The sequence below is a fragment of the Gopherus flavomarginatus genome, chromosome 2 (assembly GCF_025201925.1).
Source record: "Gopherus flavomarginatus isolate rGopFla2 chromosome 2, rGopFla2.mat.asm, whole genome shotgun sequence".
Taxonomy (NCBI): Eukaryota; Metazoa; Chordata; order Testudines; family Testudinidae; genus Gopherus; species Gopherus flavomarginatus.
Genome location: NC_066618.1, coordinates 86895124 through 86917149, shown reverse-complemented (window position 1 = coordinate 86917149; position 22026 = coordinate 86895124). Strand labels below are relative to the sequence as shown.

The following is a 22026-nucleotide window of genomic DNA, read 5'->3' as shown; positions in this document are numbered from 1 at the left end:
CAAAGTTGGGATTTTAATATCTCCTTTTTCTTTCTAGATGGTTCAGAACTTTCAAGATGAGAGTTGCTTCTTAGTCACCACAATAAAAGGTATATTATTTTTTGTAATAATAAAGATAACGGGCCTAAATAGCGTCTAGATTTTAACTAGGAAGCAGAATTTGCACCTTGAAGTGTTGCTTCTACAAACAAGTAACAGTGCAGCCAAGTAAAGTAACTTGAGGGAAAGAGGTGGAGACTATTGCTTTCAACCCCAAACTAAGAGATTTTTATAATGTAAAAGGTCTAATACTTTTTCTTTTAGATAAACCTTTATCTAGAGATTGTTACTTATTAATAAATCCATGCCAGTATAGCTGTCTTGCAAATTTGAGTGAAGTAACCTGATCCAAATCTAATCCCCAAACTGTCAGTTTAAAACTAACAGTTCACAGGCTTTAAGTGTGATTCTGTAGCACTGTTTGTATGACTGCTCACTACTGTGCGAGATACTCCAATAGTACTTTACGTTATATAGGGATGAATTAAAGTTTCAAAGAGAGAAATATACCATCGTGGGTGATAAAAATTGAAGGTTTCAGCTTTCTATAACATTTAACTTCCTAGAAAGAATTTGTGTCCAGCTTGATGCAGCGCAAATTTCCAAAGGTTAGCGAGCCACCTGATAGAGCATTATTTTAGGTTGGCACAAATCCCTCTTGTGATCTTGGTGTATACGCTACTCTAGTTGGCTGTTCCAATTCACATTTGCATAAAACAAAACAAAACCAAAAAATCATTTAGTGGCTGCACATGCTCAGGCTGGCATTACATGTGTACTACTTCTTGCTTTCCAGCTTGCTTCATCACTAACACTAGTCTCCTCACACTTCCCAGGCCGTTGCTTACATCCCTCAGATGTTTTCTAGCCTGTATTCCTTCCATATTTGCACCCCATGTACAATGCCTTACAGCCAATACATAACAAATCCAAGGCATTTGGATTTGTCATCACTCTTACTATATAAGACAAGGTATTATATAGTAAGAGTATTATATACTCTGCACACAGTCATCCTGTGGAACTCCTTGCCTGAGGAGGTTGTGAAGGCTAGGACTATAACAGGGTTTAAAAGAGAACTAGATAAATTCATGGAGGTTAAGTCAAGTCCATTAATGGCTGTTAGCCAGGATGGGTAAGGAATGGTATCCCTAGCCTCTGTTTGTCAGAAGAGAGATCACTTGATCAGGACGCTGGGCTAGATGGACCCTTGGTCTGACCCACTATGGCCATTCTTATGTTAAATTTTATTTGGAGGGGTCTCTTAACATTATACCAGGAGGTTTGTGGCTGTGGTTTGTCATTAATCAAATCTTTGTTACTTTTAATCTTATGGCTAAAAATAAAAAATAGTAGAGGCATCTGACATAAACCCAGCTTTTCCCCAAAAATGTTGTGGTGGTGTTTCTGTAAATAGTCACTAATTTCTACTCCTAGTGAATCTGCACTTTTCTACAGATCTAAAAAATATTTTTCAAAAACAATTTTTATAAGTTCAGTTTGGCTTCAGTAACTATTTACTGCAGTTGTTTCAAAAGGCCAACTGCTTTATCTGCATCCTGATGTTCTGGGCTACAGGGCAGATGGCTTTCCTATTCACACACTTGTTTTGCTGATTTACCTGCTTTATTCTAGGATAACTAACCCATTCGCTAATGTTGCTATAGATAACCAAAGAATAACACTATACAATCTACTGTATTTACTTGAAAAACTTAAAATAATCACCCCTCAAATCATTTCATGCGGATTCTATTGTTCATCAGTTTTGTGAAGCACAGCATTATAGAACAGATGAGATTTGAGGATAAAAGCACTAAAAAAAAACTTCAGCAACTGGAGTTGCACGGGACCCTTTGGGTCTGTCTTAGAACTGATGAGAGATCAAAAATAAAAGTAGGGAGGGACTGCGTGAATTGAAATGGGAACAAGGAAGTTCTAGAAATAAAAGTAGCAAGTGTCTAGATATTTAAAATTACATTCAAGATAATTTGAGCTTAATTTATTAGAGAGTCAGTATTGTTGCAAAGTGGTGCAGAATGTGTTACGCTGGGAAAGTTTGCTGGTTTTATTCGAAAAAAGGTCAGAAAGTCATATGATAACAGATCAATTTAGTAGTTAAAAGTTTTTTGCTTTTCAGTATGAGCATCAAGAACATACATGAATTTTATAGTGCTCTGTCTTCAGTAGCTGGAGTCTTGGGTAAAGGGATGTCATTCTTTCATATAAACCTGTCCTTTTTCTTCTCTGCAGCTGAAAATGGTGAAGGTTTCCATATAATTCTGAAGTGATGTCATAGACAGAGGGGTGTGTGTGCGTGTATATATATATATACTGGACTGATATTCCAATGCAGAATGAAGTCATGCTTAATGACGATGAAGAACATCCAAAAACTCTTAGGATTGGACTTCACCATATAAAATGTTTCATATTGAAAACACAAGACCTTTCTAATGAGCTGTTTGATAGGTGAACTTTCTTATCACTGCCATAGCTAAGTGTCCTCATAAGAGGTATAATGCCATGACAGCCTATGTACAGGCATGGAAGACAATATAAGCAAAGGTGCTTGCCCGTTACTGAAATAAGGCAAATTATGGCCAGTAGATACAGTTTCTAGAAGCAGTACTGCTTATACTGTGTCCAGTTTGGAGATGAATGTAAACTTATTCTGGGGCATTTACCTTTCTATGCCAGTTTGTCTATTACTTGCTTGTACCTTATGCTGATTTTATTTTTTGATGTTAGCAGAGCACATAGTAAGCTGTGTGGAGATGAGTAGTTAAGATGATAGTGATCAGGTTGTGGGGTCTTTGAGAGTAAAGCTGTCAAAACAGCTTCCCTGTGTAAATTGTGTATAAGAGTGTACGTAAGAAATGTAAATGCCAGAACAGGATTTTAATAAGTCCTAGCCAGATGCAATATATGCATGCAGCAAACTGCATTATAGACAGTACCTTATTGAAAGGATTAACATAAATCCTGTGGGGTACGAAGTAATTGTTTTGCTTTTAACAAATTTAATGGAAAAAAATTGCCTATGCATCTTTAAGTTTTAGTTTCTAGTTTCTCTAAGAAGCACTGCTGTGGGGTTTTTTTTTTTTGCTTTTTAAAATGGTGGGGTTAAAAACATCAAACTGCCAGTAATGATGATTGAGGGGGGAGGGCGAGAATTGTGCTAACAGGGAAATTTGGCATGAAGGGGCTACAACACAGCTTTAAGTATTGTCAATTATGTTGCTCAAGAAACACTAAATATACAATCACTTATTCTCTTTATGGGCAGGTATCTTGACTTTTTCTGTGATTTCCTTATTCTCAGATTGATTCTGTACATTTTTTTTTTTTACACTGCCTCTTCCATATGACCAAATACTTGATTTTGAAAAATCTCATTGCTTATTTCAAAAGATGAGTTTTTCCTTGAAATTGTCAAATCTATGGCAGTGAAATTCAAACATTTAATATTTAATGTCCACTTAGAGTTTATGGTATGAATTACATCTCTACCCTGATATAACGCAGTCCTCGGGAGAAAAAACAAAAAAAAAAAAATCACCGTGTTATATCAAACTTGCTTTGGCCCCGTTCCCTGACACACACACACACACCCCCGGCACTCATGGGCAGCGGAGCAGCCTGTTCTGCTCCAGGTGAGCGTGGGAAGGTTGGGGAAAGGATTGCCCCACCCCCACTGGCATTTCACTTGTGGTGGGAAACAGTGATGCAGCCCTAGCCTGCTCAGCTTCCCTTGCCAGGGCCCCCAACAGTGCCCTCCCACAGCTCCTGCCCCCCCTCAGATCCGTGTGTCAGAGCTTTACCTGCCTTGTATCACAGTGTGTTATATGGGGGTAGTAGTATATTAATTAGGTACTCTGGGGAAGATTTTTCAAAGACAAAAAATTCCCCTTTAACTCTCAGTATCCCCCATCAATTTGAAAGTTTTGAATGCTGTAGTGCGAAATCATTTATAGAGAAAAAACTACTACAGCATTCAAAATGCTACTTTGATATTATTTAATTTCTTCCTTAAAGTGCTTACCAAGAAAGCCTTTCTAAAGGTCTAGCAATTCTGTGAACTTAAATGTTTTTCTACACTGATAAAATGGAATTGTGTGGACTTAAGTTTGAGTTTCTTCTGCCTGTAAATTGTTCATCTTTTGGTATTGGTTGAGTCTTAATAGTTTATTGAACTGACAATTGTCATTTTGCCTCAGCACAATTTTCAAATCCCAAATGTTTTATAAAAGTGGAAAAATCCTTGATTGGAAAGTATCCAACTAGTGATCTCATTTTAAAGGAACTGTATAGTCATTTGTGCAGCTCACTTGAAATTGGAATTAAATTATGGCACCAGCAAATGGCTTTTGTTTTAAGATGTACACATTTCAATTTATGTATAATAAATGTTTTTCAATAATTTTGTAAATGTGCTTCTTATTTTTCCGCTAAAATAGAATTAACATTGTTAGTAGGAGCAATGCATTTCAGAGCAGATAATTCTGCCCCCCCCCCAGCAATATATTAGAAAAATTGAAAAAACTCAGTTTCAGCTTGACAAAAAACATACTTTTTTAAAGAGTAAAATAGTAATGGCTTGCAGTGCTCCTTAAATGATATTTACTTGAACTTCTATTTCACTGATTTCAAAAATTATGTGTTTCCTATATAATTTTTCTTATATTTTGGTTTTTGTACAACTTTAATGCCATAAAAGCCTCACAATAATATCCACAAAAATGAGCCAAACCTAAGGCAACACACAACTACTCATTCTGACAAGTTGCATTGAGTTCACATTTAATTTTGGTCTTTCCCCAATGTTCTGCTAAGAAAACTGTATAAATCCAAATTTCTAAGTGAGAATCTTGGTAATACAAGTATATTCGTAATATGAAAGTTAATCCTGGAATTTTTGCTGTTGCTACAAAGCTGAACCACCAAAGTTTAATACTAGGTCTTTATACTGTATTCATATAGATTTTCAGCTATGTTCAGTATCTTAAGTTTGCAGAACTGCAGCTGTAAAAAACTGCCTTACATTTTCACATTAACTTTTTAAAACGTGGTTCTAAACATTCCAGATTAAGATCAGTTTTAAGGGTATGGTGTAAACGTACACACTGTCATCTGCATCCAGTTATGTTTTGCCAACAACTTAAACATTCCCCATAATAGTAAGGCAGTATTTCCAGGATTTAAACACTATATCAGTTGACCAGTCTTTTTTAAGCCCAAGATATTTTCCTTTAAAGGGTTACTGTTGAGCCTGGGTACCTAACTGAGTACACAGAGACTGAGCACACCAACCATTTATTTAGGTGGCTTAATATAAAAACGTAGCTCCCCCTTAGACTTGTGGTTTTACATTCAGATTTCACTCTCCTTTGTAAAAGGCTTAAATCTACAGCTGAAATCCTGTCTCTACTGATGTCACCCTACCAGATTTAAAAAAATTAAGGTATTAATGTAATTGTCATGTTGAATGCTCTCAGTTTCTGAAAAGTTTGGCTTCAGTTTTTAAGGGAACAGAAACCACTGCTTGTTCAGGGTCTCAATCTGCTCAACCATGTCAAATTACTTAGCCCAGGAGTTTAAGTTTTTTTCATTTGCAGACCCCTTTGGAAATCTGAATTGTCTAGGACCCCCGGTTGATAACCACTCAGCTCATTGGTTAGGGTATTGGCCTGGGATGCAGGAGCCCAGCATTCAATTCCTTGCTCTGTCTCATGGCAAATTAGCCCTAAACAGCTCTGAGGGGTATTACTGCCTTTTTTTATAGATTTTACTTAAATATATTAAATACCATGGCAATGAGGGGAAGTATAAGTACCATACATATTCTTTCAGCCACTATAGTAAACAGCTCTACCTACTCAGCTAGGGCATATAAAAAGACCTTTTGTGTACAGGGCACAAACTGCCAGACCTTTCTTATCCTAACCTACTTGGTAACACTTAAGAGAAATATTCTATACAGACCATTCATCAATTTGAGTTCTTTTGAATATAACAAAGTTCAAATTAAATAGTTTAAGAGGTCTACTACCTCTTAACATGTTGGGAGTTTTTGTAGAAATTAAATAAAGCTGTAGCAAAATAGGAAGCTATTTTTCATTATTACTGTCCCTTTTTTGGTCAACTTCTGCTAAAGCTGATTTGTCCTTAAACCTGGTGATGTAATTGGTTATGTGTATTGTACAACAGCAGTTTGGACTCTCATGCTCAAGAGACCCTGAATATTTTTTTTTTTTTACACTGAAGAATACTTACAAATAGGAACTAATATTCAGGTTTAGTGAGGCTTACAGTTCTGGGGCTGCCACTGAGCATCTACAACTCTGCAACACCCCAGTCCACATTAGCAAATGGTACTATGATTGTCATATCAACAGCAGGGATGGTGGAGTAGATGTAATGCCAAAAAAAAAAAAGCATCAGTTACTCCATATCCACATGTAACATTAAGACTTTTTACCTGCGAAAACACCTTTCTTGAGTCAGTACCAGCACAAAATTGGATGACTGTGACATCACTCCTACAGCAGTTAAGAAATGGACACTCTGCAAGCCACTTGCAGTCTGATTGTTTCCATAATTAAATGAATCTTTCTTCCTCTGCTGATGCTCCTACTGTCAAAGAATAATGCAGCACCTGCAGAGTCGCTGTCGACTACCTCCTACAGAAGGAGGAGGGGTAACTGGAGCAAAGTAGGCATGAACTTTCACATCAGGTAAATGAGCCTGTAGATGAAAATGCAAATGAAAAAAGTATGAAAAGCAAAACCAAACTACTGCTGACAGATCACACTACTGTCAAAGCTTTTCTTCCTGCTCATATAATCTATATATAGGGCATCCAGGCATGCCATGGCTTAACCTGCATTACCTAGATGCCAAGTCCCAGTGCTTATGTCCAGCAAAACTGGAAAAGTTATGGCATAGGAGTAATATTTAAGCATAGGAGAGCAATGTAATAATCTAGAACCTGGCCATTCACTTATCCTAAAGCTACCACCTTAAATCTCAGTGACTGACTCCTTTCTGTTGAATTGGTATTTACATTGCTGGTGTGGGCTGGCTAACTTTCATTCTGCTGTTAATCACTAGAGGGTGGATTTCTTGCCAGTGAAGAAACAGAAGCAAGACTTTTAATTATGTCTCCCCCATACAACCATTCTTTCCCCATGCTTGCCTCAGCAGGGGAGGGAGTGGTGGTACCTTCAGCAGTTCCTGCAAGGGAGAGAGGCAGACTTAATCACTTTACATCGATGAATTTGAAAGTTAACTAGCGCAGCATTACTGTGTCTGTGGATCAGTACTATGCCCTAAATGCTGCCACGTGCTCAGCAGAAAAGTTCTGTTCTTAAAACACAGGGAGTTACACAGAGGAGGGGAGACTGATCCTGCAAGGCCAGGGGATGTTAGGTCTGTTGTTACTAGGTAGATCCACAGGCCTAACTGCCCCTACTACCCAAGTGTCCTATACTTTATTATATCTGCATTGTAATGACTATGCAGGGTTGGTAGAATTTAAAGAATTCTACAGTCCTACAAAAACACAACCCACACTTTAAAAAACTGTGAGGGAATGAGAAACAAACATTAGGAACTAAACACAGAGCTACAGCTGGAATCCACATGGACAATTATTCTGATACCAACAGTAGCTTGGACTATAAATGGAATTAGGCACTGGGTGGTGATTTTTGATCACATACCCATGGTAGTTCTGATGCCTAAAGTTGGGAATCTTATAAAGTATGTTAATCAACATCCTTAGTTTTCATCCTACCTTCCCTTGCTTTGGACTATCTGTTACGCTACTGTAAGTGTATCCGATACGATCAGTCTTCCCTGATCGATGGTCTTTCCCAAAGCTGAATCTTTAAAAACACAAAACACATACTCTTATTCTTTTGATTCCTGCGCGTGTGACTTGCTGACAGTCATATAACTCAATTCTCTCCAAACTGTGGCAGTTCTCTAGGTGCTCCAGGGTCACATCGGTGATAAGAAGACAATTGTCTAACTCTAAGACCTGGAGCCTTTCATGACCACAGGTACTGTTGCTCAGATGCAGAATCCCATCATCTGTGATCAGTTCACAGTGAGATAAGCTCTACGAGACAAAAAGACAATGAAATGTTTCATACCACTTTTTTTTTTTTAATTATGTCCCATGGAAAAGATCAGAACTAAGAACAACTTCAAGCGACTTTGTATTTGCATTACCATGTTCAAAATACTTGTACCGTTAGTGCCATTTCATTCCTAATCCTTTTGCAGAAGCAAAGATACACATTTAAAGTGCTGTCTCCTTAAACCTGAAGAGCAGGAGAAGAAGCTGCCAAAAGGAGCAGCTTAAGGTTGCACCATTTAAATCATAATTTGACTTCATCATTACAGCCCCAGGACAGGCACTTTGTAGCAATGGCCAAACTCAGCACCCACCCTGTGTTCTCTAGAGATGTAGAAATCCAATTATGTTGTTGCACAGCTCAGTTTACTGAAAATAAGGGGCAAAATTACACATTTGCAATGCCAGAGGAGAGACATGGTATTCTTCCGTGTCCTCCCAGAACACACATTATTACTCTTACAGACCTGCAATTATCAATCTATGTATGAAGAACAACAATGGCTTGATTTTTCTGCAGTGCTAAACTCACTTCAGCAGGAGTTCCGGGCACCTCAATACCTCTGAAAAATCAGATCTTACATTCAAAACTGCTAATTTCTTGCAGAATAAGTTACCTATACAGTTGGGTGTCTGTGATATGCCACATGAACACTGCAGGCATGTATTAGTGCATACTCTGGATCCATGCAAGCAATCACCTCAAAGACCCAATTACTATGCTGAATTAACTGCTTTTTTGGGAGAATATTTTCCTCAGCCTTTTGTTTTAGCCTTTATTTACTTATAAAATATAGTTTTTTCACCAAGGACTTATTGACACAGGTCTTATACTGAAGGTGGTAAAAGTAGGTTTAAGTATTGTATTTCAAGCTTTCAGAGCACTGGCCTTCCCTTAAAAGATGTCAGCTTGCACCTGTTTACCTCTCATATTTGAAGAGAATTGAAAAAGCCTCATGTCCCCTACTCCAGAAAACTATTTCAAGCTGAGCTGGTTCCTGCCTCCTTCAGAGGATTCGTGGCCTTCACAGAAGCATTGTCAGGATAACAAGACACCCTTGAATTTTCACTGCAGATACTTTGAGACCCTTGTCAGCTACCTATAAAATAAATGCTCTGCACTGTCATCACCTCTGGAGAAGGTCTTGATGTGTTGAGTTGATTCCATCTTTCACTCTGACCCAGCTCAGAACCATGAATTGTCCATAGACCACCAGCTATCTGCTCTGTGTGCCTTTTTCCTTTTCTGGAGAGAGCTTCTGATGCAGAGACCCTTGGTCATGAATGGAAAGTGGGGACACTTTCTAACTCCTCACCAGAGGCAAATAGCAGCGCTCAACAGTCCTTTAGATCCAACCACCTCCCACTGAAAGTTCAGATCCAACAATTCGGAAAGCTGTGGAACACCTGTATCCTTTCCTCTGCCTGTAGCACATCAGACCTTTTACTCCAGCAGGACACCGAATTCTGAGGACTACTACTGGGGCATGAGGTGGATAAAAATTTATTTAAAGAAATAAAAAAAGGATTTTATTTAAATTAAATACAAGCTTATTTAAAATAAACCTATTAAAAATTCAATTTGAAATGACAACCTAAGTTAATAGCACTAAATTTACTATAATCTTAAAATCATTTAAATTAAATACAAATAATATTAAGCAGTATGTTTTCTGCCAAGATTTAAAGAAAGTCAAACCACTGAATTGGGAGAAATCACTGGCTAAGCACCTGGAACCAGAGTTTGTTAAAGTGCTAGTCACTTTCTGACAGCAATAGTCTCTTCTGCGGATACAGAGAGTATATTTGCTTCATTTCCATTTATTCAACAAGTTCAGTTCATGGGCTAGTTCAAAGTTAAGAAACTAACTGAGAGCTGAAAAAACAGAAAAGTTTGTTTTCCTCTTCTAATCAATGAATAAAAATTAGGTGTGAAAGGATGAGCTCTATCAGTTCTAAAATCTGAAGGACATAACTGGAAACAAGCAGTTCAATTAATTAACTACAGATATTTCCTTTGTTTAATAAATCAGTTTTAAATGGAAAACATATTTTGATAAACTCTTTTTCTTATGCATTCAGCACTTTCAAGGTAGTTTTATTTATTAAAAGAAATTGAATTGTGTATTTTAATTGAATTTGAATTTCCATCCAAATAGAGCTTGACAAGTTAAAAATTAGAGAGACAAGGTAGGTGAAGTAATATCTTTCTTTCATTGTGGCTTGAAAACTTGTCTCTCTCACCAACAGAAGTTAGTCCACTGAAAGATATTACCTCAACCACACCTTGTCTCTCTAATATCCTTGGACCAACACAGCCACAACTACACTGCATACAATAAGTTAAAAATTAGCTATCGAGTAAATAAGAAATGCACCAATCATCATTTTCTATTAAAAATGTAAAAATTAAGAATCTGAATAAAGGTAAATTAAGCTATATAAAGGCGTATAGATAAATTGTATCCTTCTGATTAACAAAAAGAAGCACCTAATTTAGTTTGAAGTTGATAGTTGCAAACAACATATTTTCATAGTTACCAACCTTTACTGGTAATGAACCTTTGTTTAGCAAAATAACTAAAAAAAATGTAGAACTACAAATCACAACTGAAATAAATTAAAGTTGCTTATTTAAATTGTGATTTACACTGATAATCTGAAACTTTTTGACTTAAATCAGTGGTTCTCAAACTTATTTAATTGTCCCCCCTTCTTTGTGTCTGTAGTAGTTTACGCTCCCCCTGCCCCACAAGTACATAGACTGTTTTAAAAAAAATCAACATGCAGCTCTCACTAAATATTAAAAACAGTAAAGCATTGATTCAAACAGAGCCAACGATCCACTGTAATAAGAGCAAATGCAAAACTGTGATTGTGGTCAATGCTTACAATTAAATGTGCACACCGTGTCATAGCAAATGAGGACACGGTATGTCTGGAGGAATCAGCTTTGCTAGTTATTCATTGCTGTGGATAAAATGTTCACAATATTTTTTTTTTCCCCCCTAAAACAGGGGTCGGCAACCTTTCAGAAGTGGCGTGCCAAGTCTTCATTTATTCACTGTAATTTAAGATTTCACGTGCCGGTAATATATTTTAATGTTTTTAGAAGGTCTCTTTCTATAAGACTATAATATATAACTAAATTATTGTTCTATGTAAAGTAAATAAGGTTTTTAAAATGTGTAAGAAGCTTCCAGAATAATTTTCAGCTGGTCAGTCTGGCAAAGATTTGGTCCCTTTCTCACTTAACTTGTAATCCATTTAGTTCATATTAGGTCCTGCTTTGAGCAGGGGGTTGGACTAGATGACCTGCTGAGGTCCCTTCCAACCCTGATATTCTATGATTTAAAATTAAATTAAAATGCAGAGCTCCCTGGACTAGTAGTCAGGACCCAGGCAGTGTGAGTGCCACTGAAAATCAGCTCGCGTGCTGCCTACCCGTCCTAAAACTGCTTGCCTCTTGCTCCCTGCCCCGCAGTTTGACAACCTCTGATTTAAATCAATCCATCCTGGTGTGGCAAACCCTTACGCTTACTTGCTTTGGTTTATGAGGGATTCTTGGCCATTAACAGGCACACATTAACCTGTATATCCTTAAGATTAGCTTCCTCCTCATCTGTTTTTCCCCTCTACTCAAAGTTGCAAAGAAAAACAGAGACCAGAAAGAGAGGGAGGACTCAGAACTCTCCAGCTCTCTCACTGAATCAGTCTGATGGAGAGAAGCGGGATTTCATCCACTTCTCCAGAGGAACCATCTCAGCATTTCCCCTTCAATTCCAGCTGCTTCGTGTTGTATTTTCATTTTCTTCACCCAACAGGGTGCAGTGTGTTTTGTATTAGATCATCATGTAATGTAAACATGTATTATTTTTTAAAAGTCACAAAATGCAAGTGCTTACGCCTGTCAACTCTCTTTTATTTTAAGATCTGTGTTGACATTCTTAGCTCCTGTTCAGTCTTTGGATGTTTTAGATCTCGTTTGCCTTCTCTCTGTATATACTTGTATACAGATCCTCCTGAGCGCTTACTTGGCTGGCAACCTGGAAATTATCAGGAGTCTAAAGGTTAAAAGCATGGAGGTTTGTGTCCCCTCTCTCCCTGGCAAAGTCTATTTATAACAAACCTGTGGTTTCAAGGAAGGAAGGAAGGTTATATGAAGACAAATGTGACCTTTTGGCTATTGTATCAGTCTACTGGCTAATTAAGAGAGTTTCACATCCTAGGAAATAAGCAGCTTATAAAATTCAGCTTTCCTGAGAGATCGTACTCCAGTGACTTGAAACAGAATAAGACAATACAGGATGTACAGCTAAATTCATAGAACTTAAGAAGCAAACATACCCAATGTAATATTCTGTATTAAAGCACAAGATACTTCAGACTTGATAAATCTGGCTGAAATAGTTAACAAGGTAGAAAGTGTCAGGATTACAGTTTTAAAATCTTAGAATACAGAGGACTGGTCAACTTTTTGGTTTGCTATTTAGAAATAAATGTTAGGTACAAATCAAATTAAGACAAAGTTGAGAAAATAACTGATGAAATAAGATTCTTTTTCTGTTGATGGAATATCAATTGGCCGATAACAATTTCTCTGGTGTATTTGTTTTAAAAAAATCACATAAAACTCTTAAAAGCTTCTGAATGTCTACAAATGGATTATATAAAGTATATACATAAAGTATATATGGAGTATTTGAATTCTGCCAGGTAAGTTTGTGTCTCTGTTCCCTGATTTGTTCTGTAAGGAAACACTGGTGAATTTAAAATTTGATTTCTGCCACTTTGAAATGCACTTTGTAAATATTTGTGCCACTAACACTCAATTGGATAAATGTTCACAGAAAGCAATTACAAAGTTCACAGCACAGCTAAAGTGAATTAATTAAAAAATTTAAATTAAGATTAGTGGGCTTATTTTTGTTTTTTCAATTCTCCTGGTGGTGTTCTCTACACAATCTGCCTGAACATTTTGCAATGTTCTCCGCTACACACGATAGCATTGGGCAAGAAATTCAATTTTTATTACTAAACAATCACAGGATTCATGGTTTCTGTACTATAAAGGTTCCATAATGTATATTAACATTGTACCAGTTCTCAGCCGATGGACTGTGACCTTCAAGTAGGTCAGGAGCGGTTGTCTGAGGCACAGGATATCACAATCCTGTTACCTGTGAAGTAGATTGTTAAAGGAGGGAAAAAAACATCCATAAACCATGACTGCTGATTCCTATGACATCTCCTTTGAAGTACTGGGAGAGGCACAAAAAAATCTTGTATGTACCTGAGGAGGACTGGTTATAAATGGGATTACAATATCAAAAAGAATACAATACTGTAATTTCTATAGTAATTACTCCTCTCCATTCATTTTGATCCCTAAACTGAGTTTTATTTCTAAACTTTCCTTTCCATTTCAAGTAAGTGACGTTATAGCATATTGTTCCCAGCCACAGAGACAGACAGCATTTTATAAAGAACTCTTGATAAAGTCATCTCTAGTCATACCAAACAGACTGTGTCAAATTATTAATCTAAGTAAGGTTACAGTGAGACTATCAAATGGAACAATAATTCTTTATAAAGTAGATTCCTTCTGCTGAATGGGATTGCTAAATTACAATATATGTTCAAGTCCACTATTTAATAGGACGCCAATAAATATTTTGGACTGACTGACCTAGATTTGTGCAGTTTAAAATATGTTTGGATATAAATGATCCTATGAAGATTCAGAGATGGGACTGAAGCCATTTTCAGTACTGTGGCACATGCAGGCAAACATATTCTTACAAAGACTCACATGTAAACAGTTCCTTGTCTGACTGGCAGACTACTTCATTCACTGAACTAAAGCGTACAATGTGTGGAATTATGACCTAGGGATCAGATGGGATGATTAATCTGCATATAACAGTGAATACGGTTCCTTTTTAAAGCCAAATCTCTTCCTGAGCCTGCTGCTGCCTTAATAACACACTTCCTCGAGCTGAGGGTGTGGAGGAAGTCAATGACACGGCTACGCAATTAATGAAGAAGTAAACATTTCCTTAATCCCTCCTAAGCACAGATTAGAAAGTATATCTATCTATTTTCTTCAGGTAGATTTAAGCCAGTATATCATAATAAACAGTGACCTGCCACACACAAAATACAATACCCTTCCTTATGCCAAATGGTAGTGTGACAGTTGGCTCCAAATGCCTAGGCCTAAATTTTCAAAACCCACTAGTGATTTGGGGTACCTCAATTCAAAGTGGCCAATCTGAGTCACTTTAAGTGACCTGAGCACCCACCCTATGAAAATCAGATCCATTAAAATATCTCAAGTTGGATTCTTTAAGAATGAGGTACCCAAAATCCCTAGTCACTTTTGAAAATGTAGGCAACAAAAACTGACATTAGATACTGTAAACCCACTGCTATGAAAATCACACACATGACTGTTTACTGGATTGGGCCATATCTATATACACTTTTGCTAAGCAATTATCCTTTTTTTAACTAATCATTTGATCTGTTTCAAAATATATTGTATATTAAAATTTCATGATTTCCTAGAAAAAATTTTTGAGATAAAATATGTAATAGAGCATCTTTAAATATTTTTAAACGGTCTCATGTAGCTTTTTATTCTGACTAATTGCTCACAAGTAAAGGAAGGTTACAGGTTCATTATAACATTTAAGCCGTTTTTCTGATTATATTGGGATTCATGGATTGCTTTGAGACGACCTACTTACAGAACTTGATGCCATATTTAAAACAGTCTTAGAAATAAGCTTAATTTAAAACATATTTTGTAAAAAAGTATAAATTGTACAGTGTTGTAACACCAATAAACTAGTAGGTACAGGCTGAGAACCAATCATTATTAATAGATATATAATAAGAGTTAAACTCACCAATGCTTGCAGTTTAGGACAGTGAACAGAAAGTTGTATCAATGTGTTATCTGTTATCTAGGAAGAGAAGAACCAAACAATTAGCTACATAAATGCAAAGTTATAGACTGGGTAATACATAGTAATAGAGCTGACTAGCTGAAAAAAATCCACTTTGTTCAAGTAGCTGAACATATACACTTGGGTTTAATTTTATTCCATTCATACCCTTCTGATCTATAAACCCATAAAGAGGATAAAAAATAAAGTCTTCCCCTTTTCCCAGATTTTATCTGAACAGATGGATGAAGAGCCTAAAATGGAGGAAAACAGTTACTACATGCTGAATTGAACTTAGTCTATCACCAAGCTATTTGGATAGATTTGTCACCTTGCCAATTGTCAGAGAGGATGTGAGATGAAAAAAACCTGCCATCCTTTTTTCCAACAAAGAGGGTTTTGTAGACCTTCTTAAAGGTCCAGTAAATTCTGCCATGTTTTGTTCCTTTGCTCATTTTTATCTTTTGATACCATAAACAACAGGTTTGTAACCCAATCCCTACGTCAGAGTTAGGTATTTCTCTCTGGCAGATGACGGTTCTGATATAAACTTGTCTATTAAAGACGTCTCTGAGAAATGGTTAAATGGTTGTAATCACCTTTCTTTGAATTCCCCTTTAGAAGATCTCCCAATAATTATCTGCATTTACTATTAGAAACATTAGAATTTGGAATTCCCCCTATTGGTAAAAAAAAACCCACAAAGCACCGACGTTCTGAATGGCATTACAGGTTCTTATAATGGACTTATGATGAATACTCCTTGTAAAACTGATTCTCACCAGAATGCACTCTTCTAAGTCCATCTTTTCCAGTTCATGGCAATTCTAAAAAATTAAAATAATAAAAACAAAAAAATACCACAAGTAAGAGGAAGGGTGGCAGTTTGATCTTGAATTCTAATGGGTGGCCCTAACCACATCACCATTAATATTGGGGCACAGACAAGGGGAGAAAGAATATTTGATTATTACAGTGTTTCAGGCATCCATGCTGGCTTTTGCCATTGTAAAAATGGTTACATACCTGTCTGGTAATTGTTGTTCTTTAAGATGCGTTGCACGTCAATACCACTTTAGGCACGACCTGTCTGGGCAGCACATGTGACCTCTGCATGCTTGTGCTGCTAGATGAAAGTATAAAAATATGGAGCTGCCCTGACTCCTCCTTCAGTTCCTTCACACTGGAAGCCAGTATATGCTGTGCCTCCAATGTAGAAGGGAAGGAGGGAAGGTCGTGGAATGAACACGTGAACAATAGCTCTCAAAGAACAATAGTTACTGAACAAGTATGGAACGGTGTTTTCTTTGCGTGATTGCACATGTCCATTTCACTTTAAGTGGCCCATAGGAGTCTGAGGGAAGAGAGTATCAGAATCTACTTAAACAAGGACTGCAGCACCGCTCTGCTAAACTTAGCATTGTACCTAGAGGCCTGGGAGAGAGCATAATGAGCAATGAACATATGAGCAGATGACCAGGAGACAGTCTTGCAAATGTCTCTGTTGGGAACATGACCCAGGAAAGAAGCCAAAGCTGCTTGAGCTCTTGTAGAGCGTGCTAAAACACTTCGAGATCATGGAACATTGGCAATATCATAACAGATGTGGGAGGGAGGAGATCCAGAAAGAGAGCTTCTGAGATGTAATGAGCTCCCCTTTCACCCTATCAGCAAAGGAGGCTAATAATTGCAGCGTCCTAAACTCTTTAGTCCTGTCCCGGCAGGAAGGCACAGCTCTGCAAATATCTAAAGTATGGAGCTTTTCCTCAACTTTGTGTGAGTGAGGTTTGGAGGGAAAAAGTTGGTAAGTATAGACTGATGAATATGAAAATCCAAAAGCACTTCCAAGAGAAATTTAGGGTGTGGATGCAAACTAACTTTGTCCTTGTAAAACACCATCTAAGGAAGGTCAGCCATCAAAGCCTGATGTGCTCCTGGCCAACGTAATAGCTACCTGGCATGCTACATTCATCCAGAAGTGAAACAATGAGCACATAGCAATAGGTTCAAAGGAGGTCCCATTAAAACGGAGAGAACCAAATTTAGATTCCAGGATGGAGTTGGGTCTCGAATACCTGGGAAAAGCCTACTCAAACCTTTCAAGAGCTTTATAGTCATAGGATTGAAGAAAACAGCATACCACTATCTTATAGATGAAAGGGCTATGATAGCAGCCAGATTAACCCTCAGGGCACTGACAGAAAGACATTTTTCCTTTAGGTGAAACAGGTAATGAAGAATAAACTGAATGGGAACCCATAAATGAAAGGTATCTCTGCTGGGACCACACAGAGAACATCTTCCATTTTATGAAGTGTACCTAGTGGAGGGCTTCCTGCTATTCGAAAGAATGTTTCACATTGCAACAGAACAAGTAGACTCGTGAGTAGTTAACCACTGAACATAACCAATCAGGTGAAGGTTAAAAGGGCTGGAATGCAGTTTGGCCCTGGTTCTGGGAAACTATGTCTGGGACCCGAGGAAGGATTATGGCTGGGTGGCCAACCTATGGCTCTGGAGCCACATGTGGCTCTTCAGAAGTTAATATGCGGCTCCTTGTATAGGGACTGACTCCAGGGCTGGAGCTACAGCGCCAACTTTCCAATGTGCCAGTGGGTGCTCACTGGGAGCAGGAGCTGATGGAGAGCTGCTGACATATTACTGTGGCTCTTTGGCAATGTACATTGGTAAAAACTGGCTCCTTCTCACGCTCAGGTTGGCCATCCCTGGATCTCAAATTGAAAGGTTCAACAGGTCTGAAAACCAATGCTGTCAAGGCCAGGCTGTTGCTATCAAAATTAAACAGCATGATCTTGCCTGAATTTTCCTACCACTCTCAGCACCACAGGGACTTGGGGGTGGTGGGAGGGAAGCGTTAAAAAGTTTCCCCTTTCAGGATAGTAGAAAGGCATCTGATATGGACCCTGAACCGACACTCATCCTGAAACAGAACTGGTGACATTTCCTGTGCTGTCAGGTAATAACCACATCCATTTCTGGCATTCCCCACATCTGAAAAATGGACTTTGCTATGTCAGGTCTGAGGGGACCATTCGTAATCTCTTCTGAACAATCCCCTGAAATGGTACACTAGACAGTTCTGACACCCGGGAAGGTGAGATACTTTGAGCATAATTTTGTTCTTGATGCAAAAAGACCAGAGGTTCATTGTTTCTTGGCAAAAGAGGTCTGACCTGGTACTTCCATGCCTGTTAAGGCAGAACATCGCAGCAGTGTTGTCTGAGTATGGAACAAGCCACAATATGGGAAAGAAATACTTAGGCCCCAAAATTACTGCAATACAATCAAATAACCCAGAGACAATATAAATACAAGAAGAACTAACTGACCTCCCCATATAGTTTACACAGCATTATTATCCAGCCCTACCAAACCCTCATCTCACAAGCCAGGGAAAAAGGTGCATCTTGCTGCAGATGCTAACAAATTTGGGATGTTACAGCCCTGATAAGGAAGCATGTTCCAAAGGTCTAGAGAATACCCTGCCAACTGCCCCCTATACCCATGGAACTAAAATAGCTCTTGTACACATCAAATGTTTGTTACACAACTCCTATTTAAATAAAAACATTTTTGTGCTTCATTTTATTTAAAATAAACCTTACACAATTTTATAAAAGAATGAAACAAAAATTAGAGCCATTAAAACAGAAACCTTTTTCCTTTAAATATTCACTTCTAGCCAGTCCCTTAATCAACACAGTAAGTCTGCTTCTAACTTTACATGCTACAGAAGTCTCATTGAAATCAATAGGCATGAGTTAAGGCTTAACTGAAAATATTATCTAGAAATATTTTGCAGCAATAATTGATACACAGAACAATCTGCTATAAGGAGACTTTCTGTACTTAGGAAGCCTGCTTGCATTATAGTTATAGGCTTTAAAATTATTGTTCTATATATGAAAAATACATGTGATTAAATTTAAATACATTTTTAGACAAAAATAAAAAGAGCAGGGGTGAGGAAGGGAGAAAGCCACTGTAAAAAATATTCCAAGCTCCAGTTATTTGTAAATAGGTTCCAGAAATAAAATCAATTATTTTGTTTCTTTCCTGGCCATCTCCTCTAAGCGGCCTCCCTTCTACACTACTTTCTTCTCATCATCCCCAGCATGACTGGATAAATTCAGATATGTACAGTAGCAGTGACAATTAAGTAAACTGTACATTTTTTAAATAATCCTTACCCGTGCTAAAAGTGTAAAACCTCCATCTGTCAGGTGGGAACATCTTGCAGCTTCCAAAATCCTAAAAAAATAATTGTTTTCAATATAACAATATTACTGATACAGTAATGAAAAACAATTACTTCTTTTTATTTAAATCTATTACCAATATGTTGTAACAAAACTGATTTGAACCAAACTCATAAGTCCATTTTGCAATTTTAAAAAAGGCAGGACTGATTTTTGATTCAGCTAATCAGAAGAATGTTCAGGCTACATAGCAGAATTAAATTATGTACAATTAAGAATTATACCTATGGACATTTGTAAAGAAAAAAAATTTACAGTGAATTCTTGTACTTCTAAGGCTATGCATATACTTATTGTAATACTCAAAACTGTATTTTGAAAAATACCATTTTCACTGCATATCTTATTCCTAATACACAAATAAATAAATACATTAGACAGAAGTGGAGTTTCTATGTTGGGGAAGAGTACAGAAAGAGTATACAGAGAGGAATTTAGGAAAGTGTAGGTCAAGCCATCACAATGTGCCTCCAATGTTCTATTTATTGTCAGGTTCTTACATTAAGTATTTTGGCTTCAGCTGTCAGAAAGCAAGGAGACAAATAGCTGTCAAAGCCAGAACGTAAAGCCAAACCTACCTGATTCAATCTTCCAGAAACAAATATAGAAATACATTAGGAAAAAACTCATCACCCGAGAAGCAGTCCCTTAGGAGAGGTGTGAGTGAAGTAAGAGAAGAGAAAAAAGGAAACTATGACAAACAATACCAGTATGTATGGTTTTCATTGTAGTACTTCTGCTCTTTCCTTGTTCAAGTTTAACTAAGCAGATGGTAGTGAGCAGTGAGACTAACGAGAGAGTGTCACAGAGTAACCACGAGCATAAAGTCCCCCATTGAACACAACAGCCACTTCCTTTATGTTTTGACAGACAAATTCATAAAGGAGAGATAAGGGAAATAAGACTACAAGACTGCTGATTTAGATTTCTCTGTTTAAATGTAGCCACAGATAGCGTTTAAGACGTAGCTAGAACTCAAGTGTCTCTCTTTGTGGACAAAGAAGAAAGGGATATCATCCCATATCCATTGGATAAATGTGATCTTACAGGATTCATACCTTCTCTGAGTCCTGAGATTGTGCAGAGGGCTTGGTTGGACTAGTCTAGCAACATGCTCACGAGAAACTAGCATAGGTATCAAAGCTTAGGGGTAGGCTATCAAAATTTGCCGTTTCTACCATAATGCATTACACATCTAGTATTAGTTTTCAAAGTACGAACCATAAATCACTATTCAGAAATGCCTCAAAATCTCATCTCCCTCCCAGCAGGGTCACTGAGTAAGTATTCTCTTTTCTGTCAATAGGGCTATACTGAACATCCATATGCCCTTCATAGGTTTCTCGGGCCCCCATTCTTCTTCAAGTGATTGTCCCTATACGGATTCCAAAACACGGATGCGCAGTTTTTTTAGTAGTTTGCGTTGACCTGCACATCAACGTGGGTCATCCGTATGCTCGCATCCGAGGCTATCAGAGGCCGTGAGGGTTGACACCGCTCCAGTTCTCTCTTATCACTGCACGGCCCTGTTCCTCAGTGTTCCTAGCCTTGCTAAAAGAGCTGCTTGTCTGTTTTTCCAGTATATATAGTTGTATACAGATATTTATAGTGTAGATTCCTAGTTGATCCTCACTGGACCCTTCCCCCAGCAGGGAGATCCCCCGCTCTGGGGATTATGCCCCGGCAAGCCGGCTTCAAAAACTGTGCTTCATGCCTGCATTCCTTCTCTGTGAGTGACAAGCACCAACGGTGCCTCTACTGCCTCAGCAAAGCTCACATCATCACCTGCTGCTCCATCTGCCGCTCATTCCTGCTCAGAATGAGAGAAGTGAGAGAACTTTGCCTCCATAGGCTTCTAATGGGGGGAACCTATGCGCCTACATGTGCAGTCAGATCCAGACCAGCAGATGTGCTGGAATGCCTCCCATCACCACCAGTGAGTGCCCCTCCATCTTCCTCCAAGGCGCCAAACCCAGGGGTACCGCCGCAGTCGCAGAAGCCCACTGTGAGCATAAGAAACACAGATATGAGCATAAGGTTGGCTCCCCAACAGGGACTGCCCCTAAACACAGTGTTGCCTTCCTGAGCTATGCTAAGTCGGTGAGAAGTCATGCATCAACCCGACTGCTCCAGCTCTCAAGAAACCCCAGACGAAGCATAAGTTGAAGTACCAGTGTGATCCGCTGATGTCACTCCAGCTCCAGTCACTGGTCCGGCACCCTTATCACTTCTGGCACCATTGATGATGCCGGGCCTCTCCAGGCCACCAAGCTTGGTTTCCTGCACACCCGGAACCACTGATGCCTACTGTGGAGCTGTTGCTCCCATACATTCCCAGGTTCCTCACTAGTGTCCGGTCCCCCAGCCACCACAGAGCTCCCTTCTCTGGTGGATGAACCCTTCCTTCTTTTCCTGGCATGATGCATATCTTCCACTCATCTTGCACCAGCGGCTCCGCCCCCATTAGACCTGTCCTTCAACTCAGAAGACTTTTCAGAGCTGGATTCCCTCATTCTCACCTGGCCAATCTCACAGCCCGTATCCCAGGCGCCGACCATCCTATCTACTGGTGTATGACCTTACTTCCGACCCAGGGTTCCACTATCCCTGC

At 38.4% G+C, this 22026-nt stretch overlaps 2 protein-coding genes across 7 annotated transcripts in view; one reads left to right on the top strand and one right to left on the bottom strand.

Moving 5' to 3' along the window:
- Nucleotides 1-4471, top strand: part of UBP1 (upstream binding protein 1) — a 51853-nt gene extending 47382 nt beyond the window's left edge. The window contains exons 10-11 of the mRNA XM_050939719.1: nt 38-89; nt 2293-4471. Coding sequence (XP_050795676.1) covers nt 38-89; nt 2293-2330 — 90 coding nt within the window. The 3' untranslated portion in view covers nt 2331-4471. The remainder of the gene's footprint in view (nt 1-37; nt 90-2292) is intronic.
- FBXL2 (F-box and leucine rich repeat protein 2) overlaps nt 1-22026 on the bottom strand; it is a 144714-nt gene that overhangs the window by 19911 nt on the left and 102777 nt on the right. For 3 of the 6 annotated variants that reach the window (XR_007772333.1, XR_007772334.1, XR_007772332.1), the window contains exons 11-15: nt 19347-19407; nt 15918-15962; nt 15097-15153; nt 7952-8164; nt 6521-6786 (exon numbers count right to left, since the gene is read on the bottom strand). Coding sequence is in view for 3 of the 6 variants with exons in the window: in XM_050938029.1 (XP_050793986.1) it covers nt 6679-6786; nt 7952-8164; nt 15097-15153; nt 15918-15962; nt 19347-19407 (484 nt within the window). In the remaining 3 variants the exon portion in view is untranslated. Of the gene's footprint in view, nt 1-4726; nt 6787-7951; nt 8165-15096; nt 15154-15917; nt 15963-19346; nt 19408-22026 lie in introns of those variants that run through there. The other 3 variants (XM_050938029.1, XM_050938031.1, XM_050938030.1) reach the window with 1 other exon arrangement.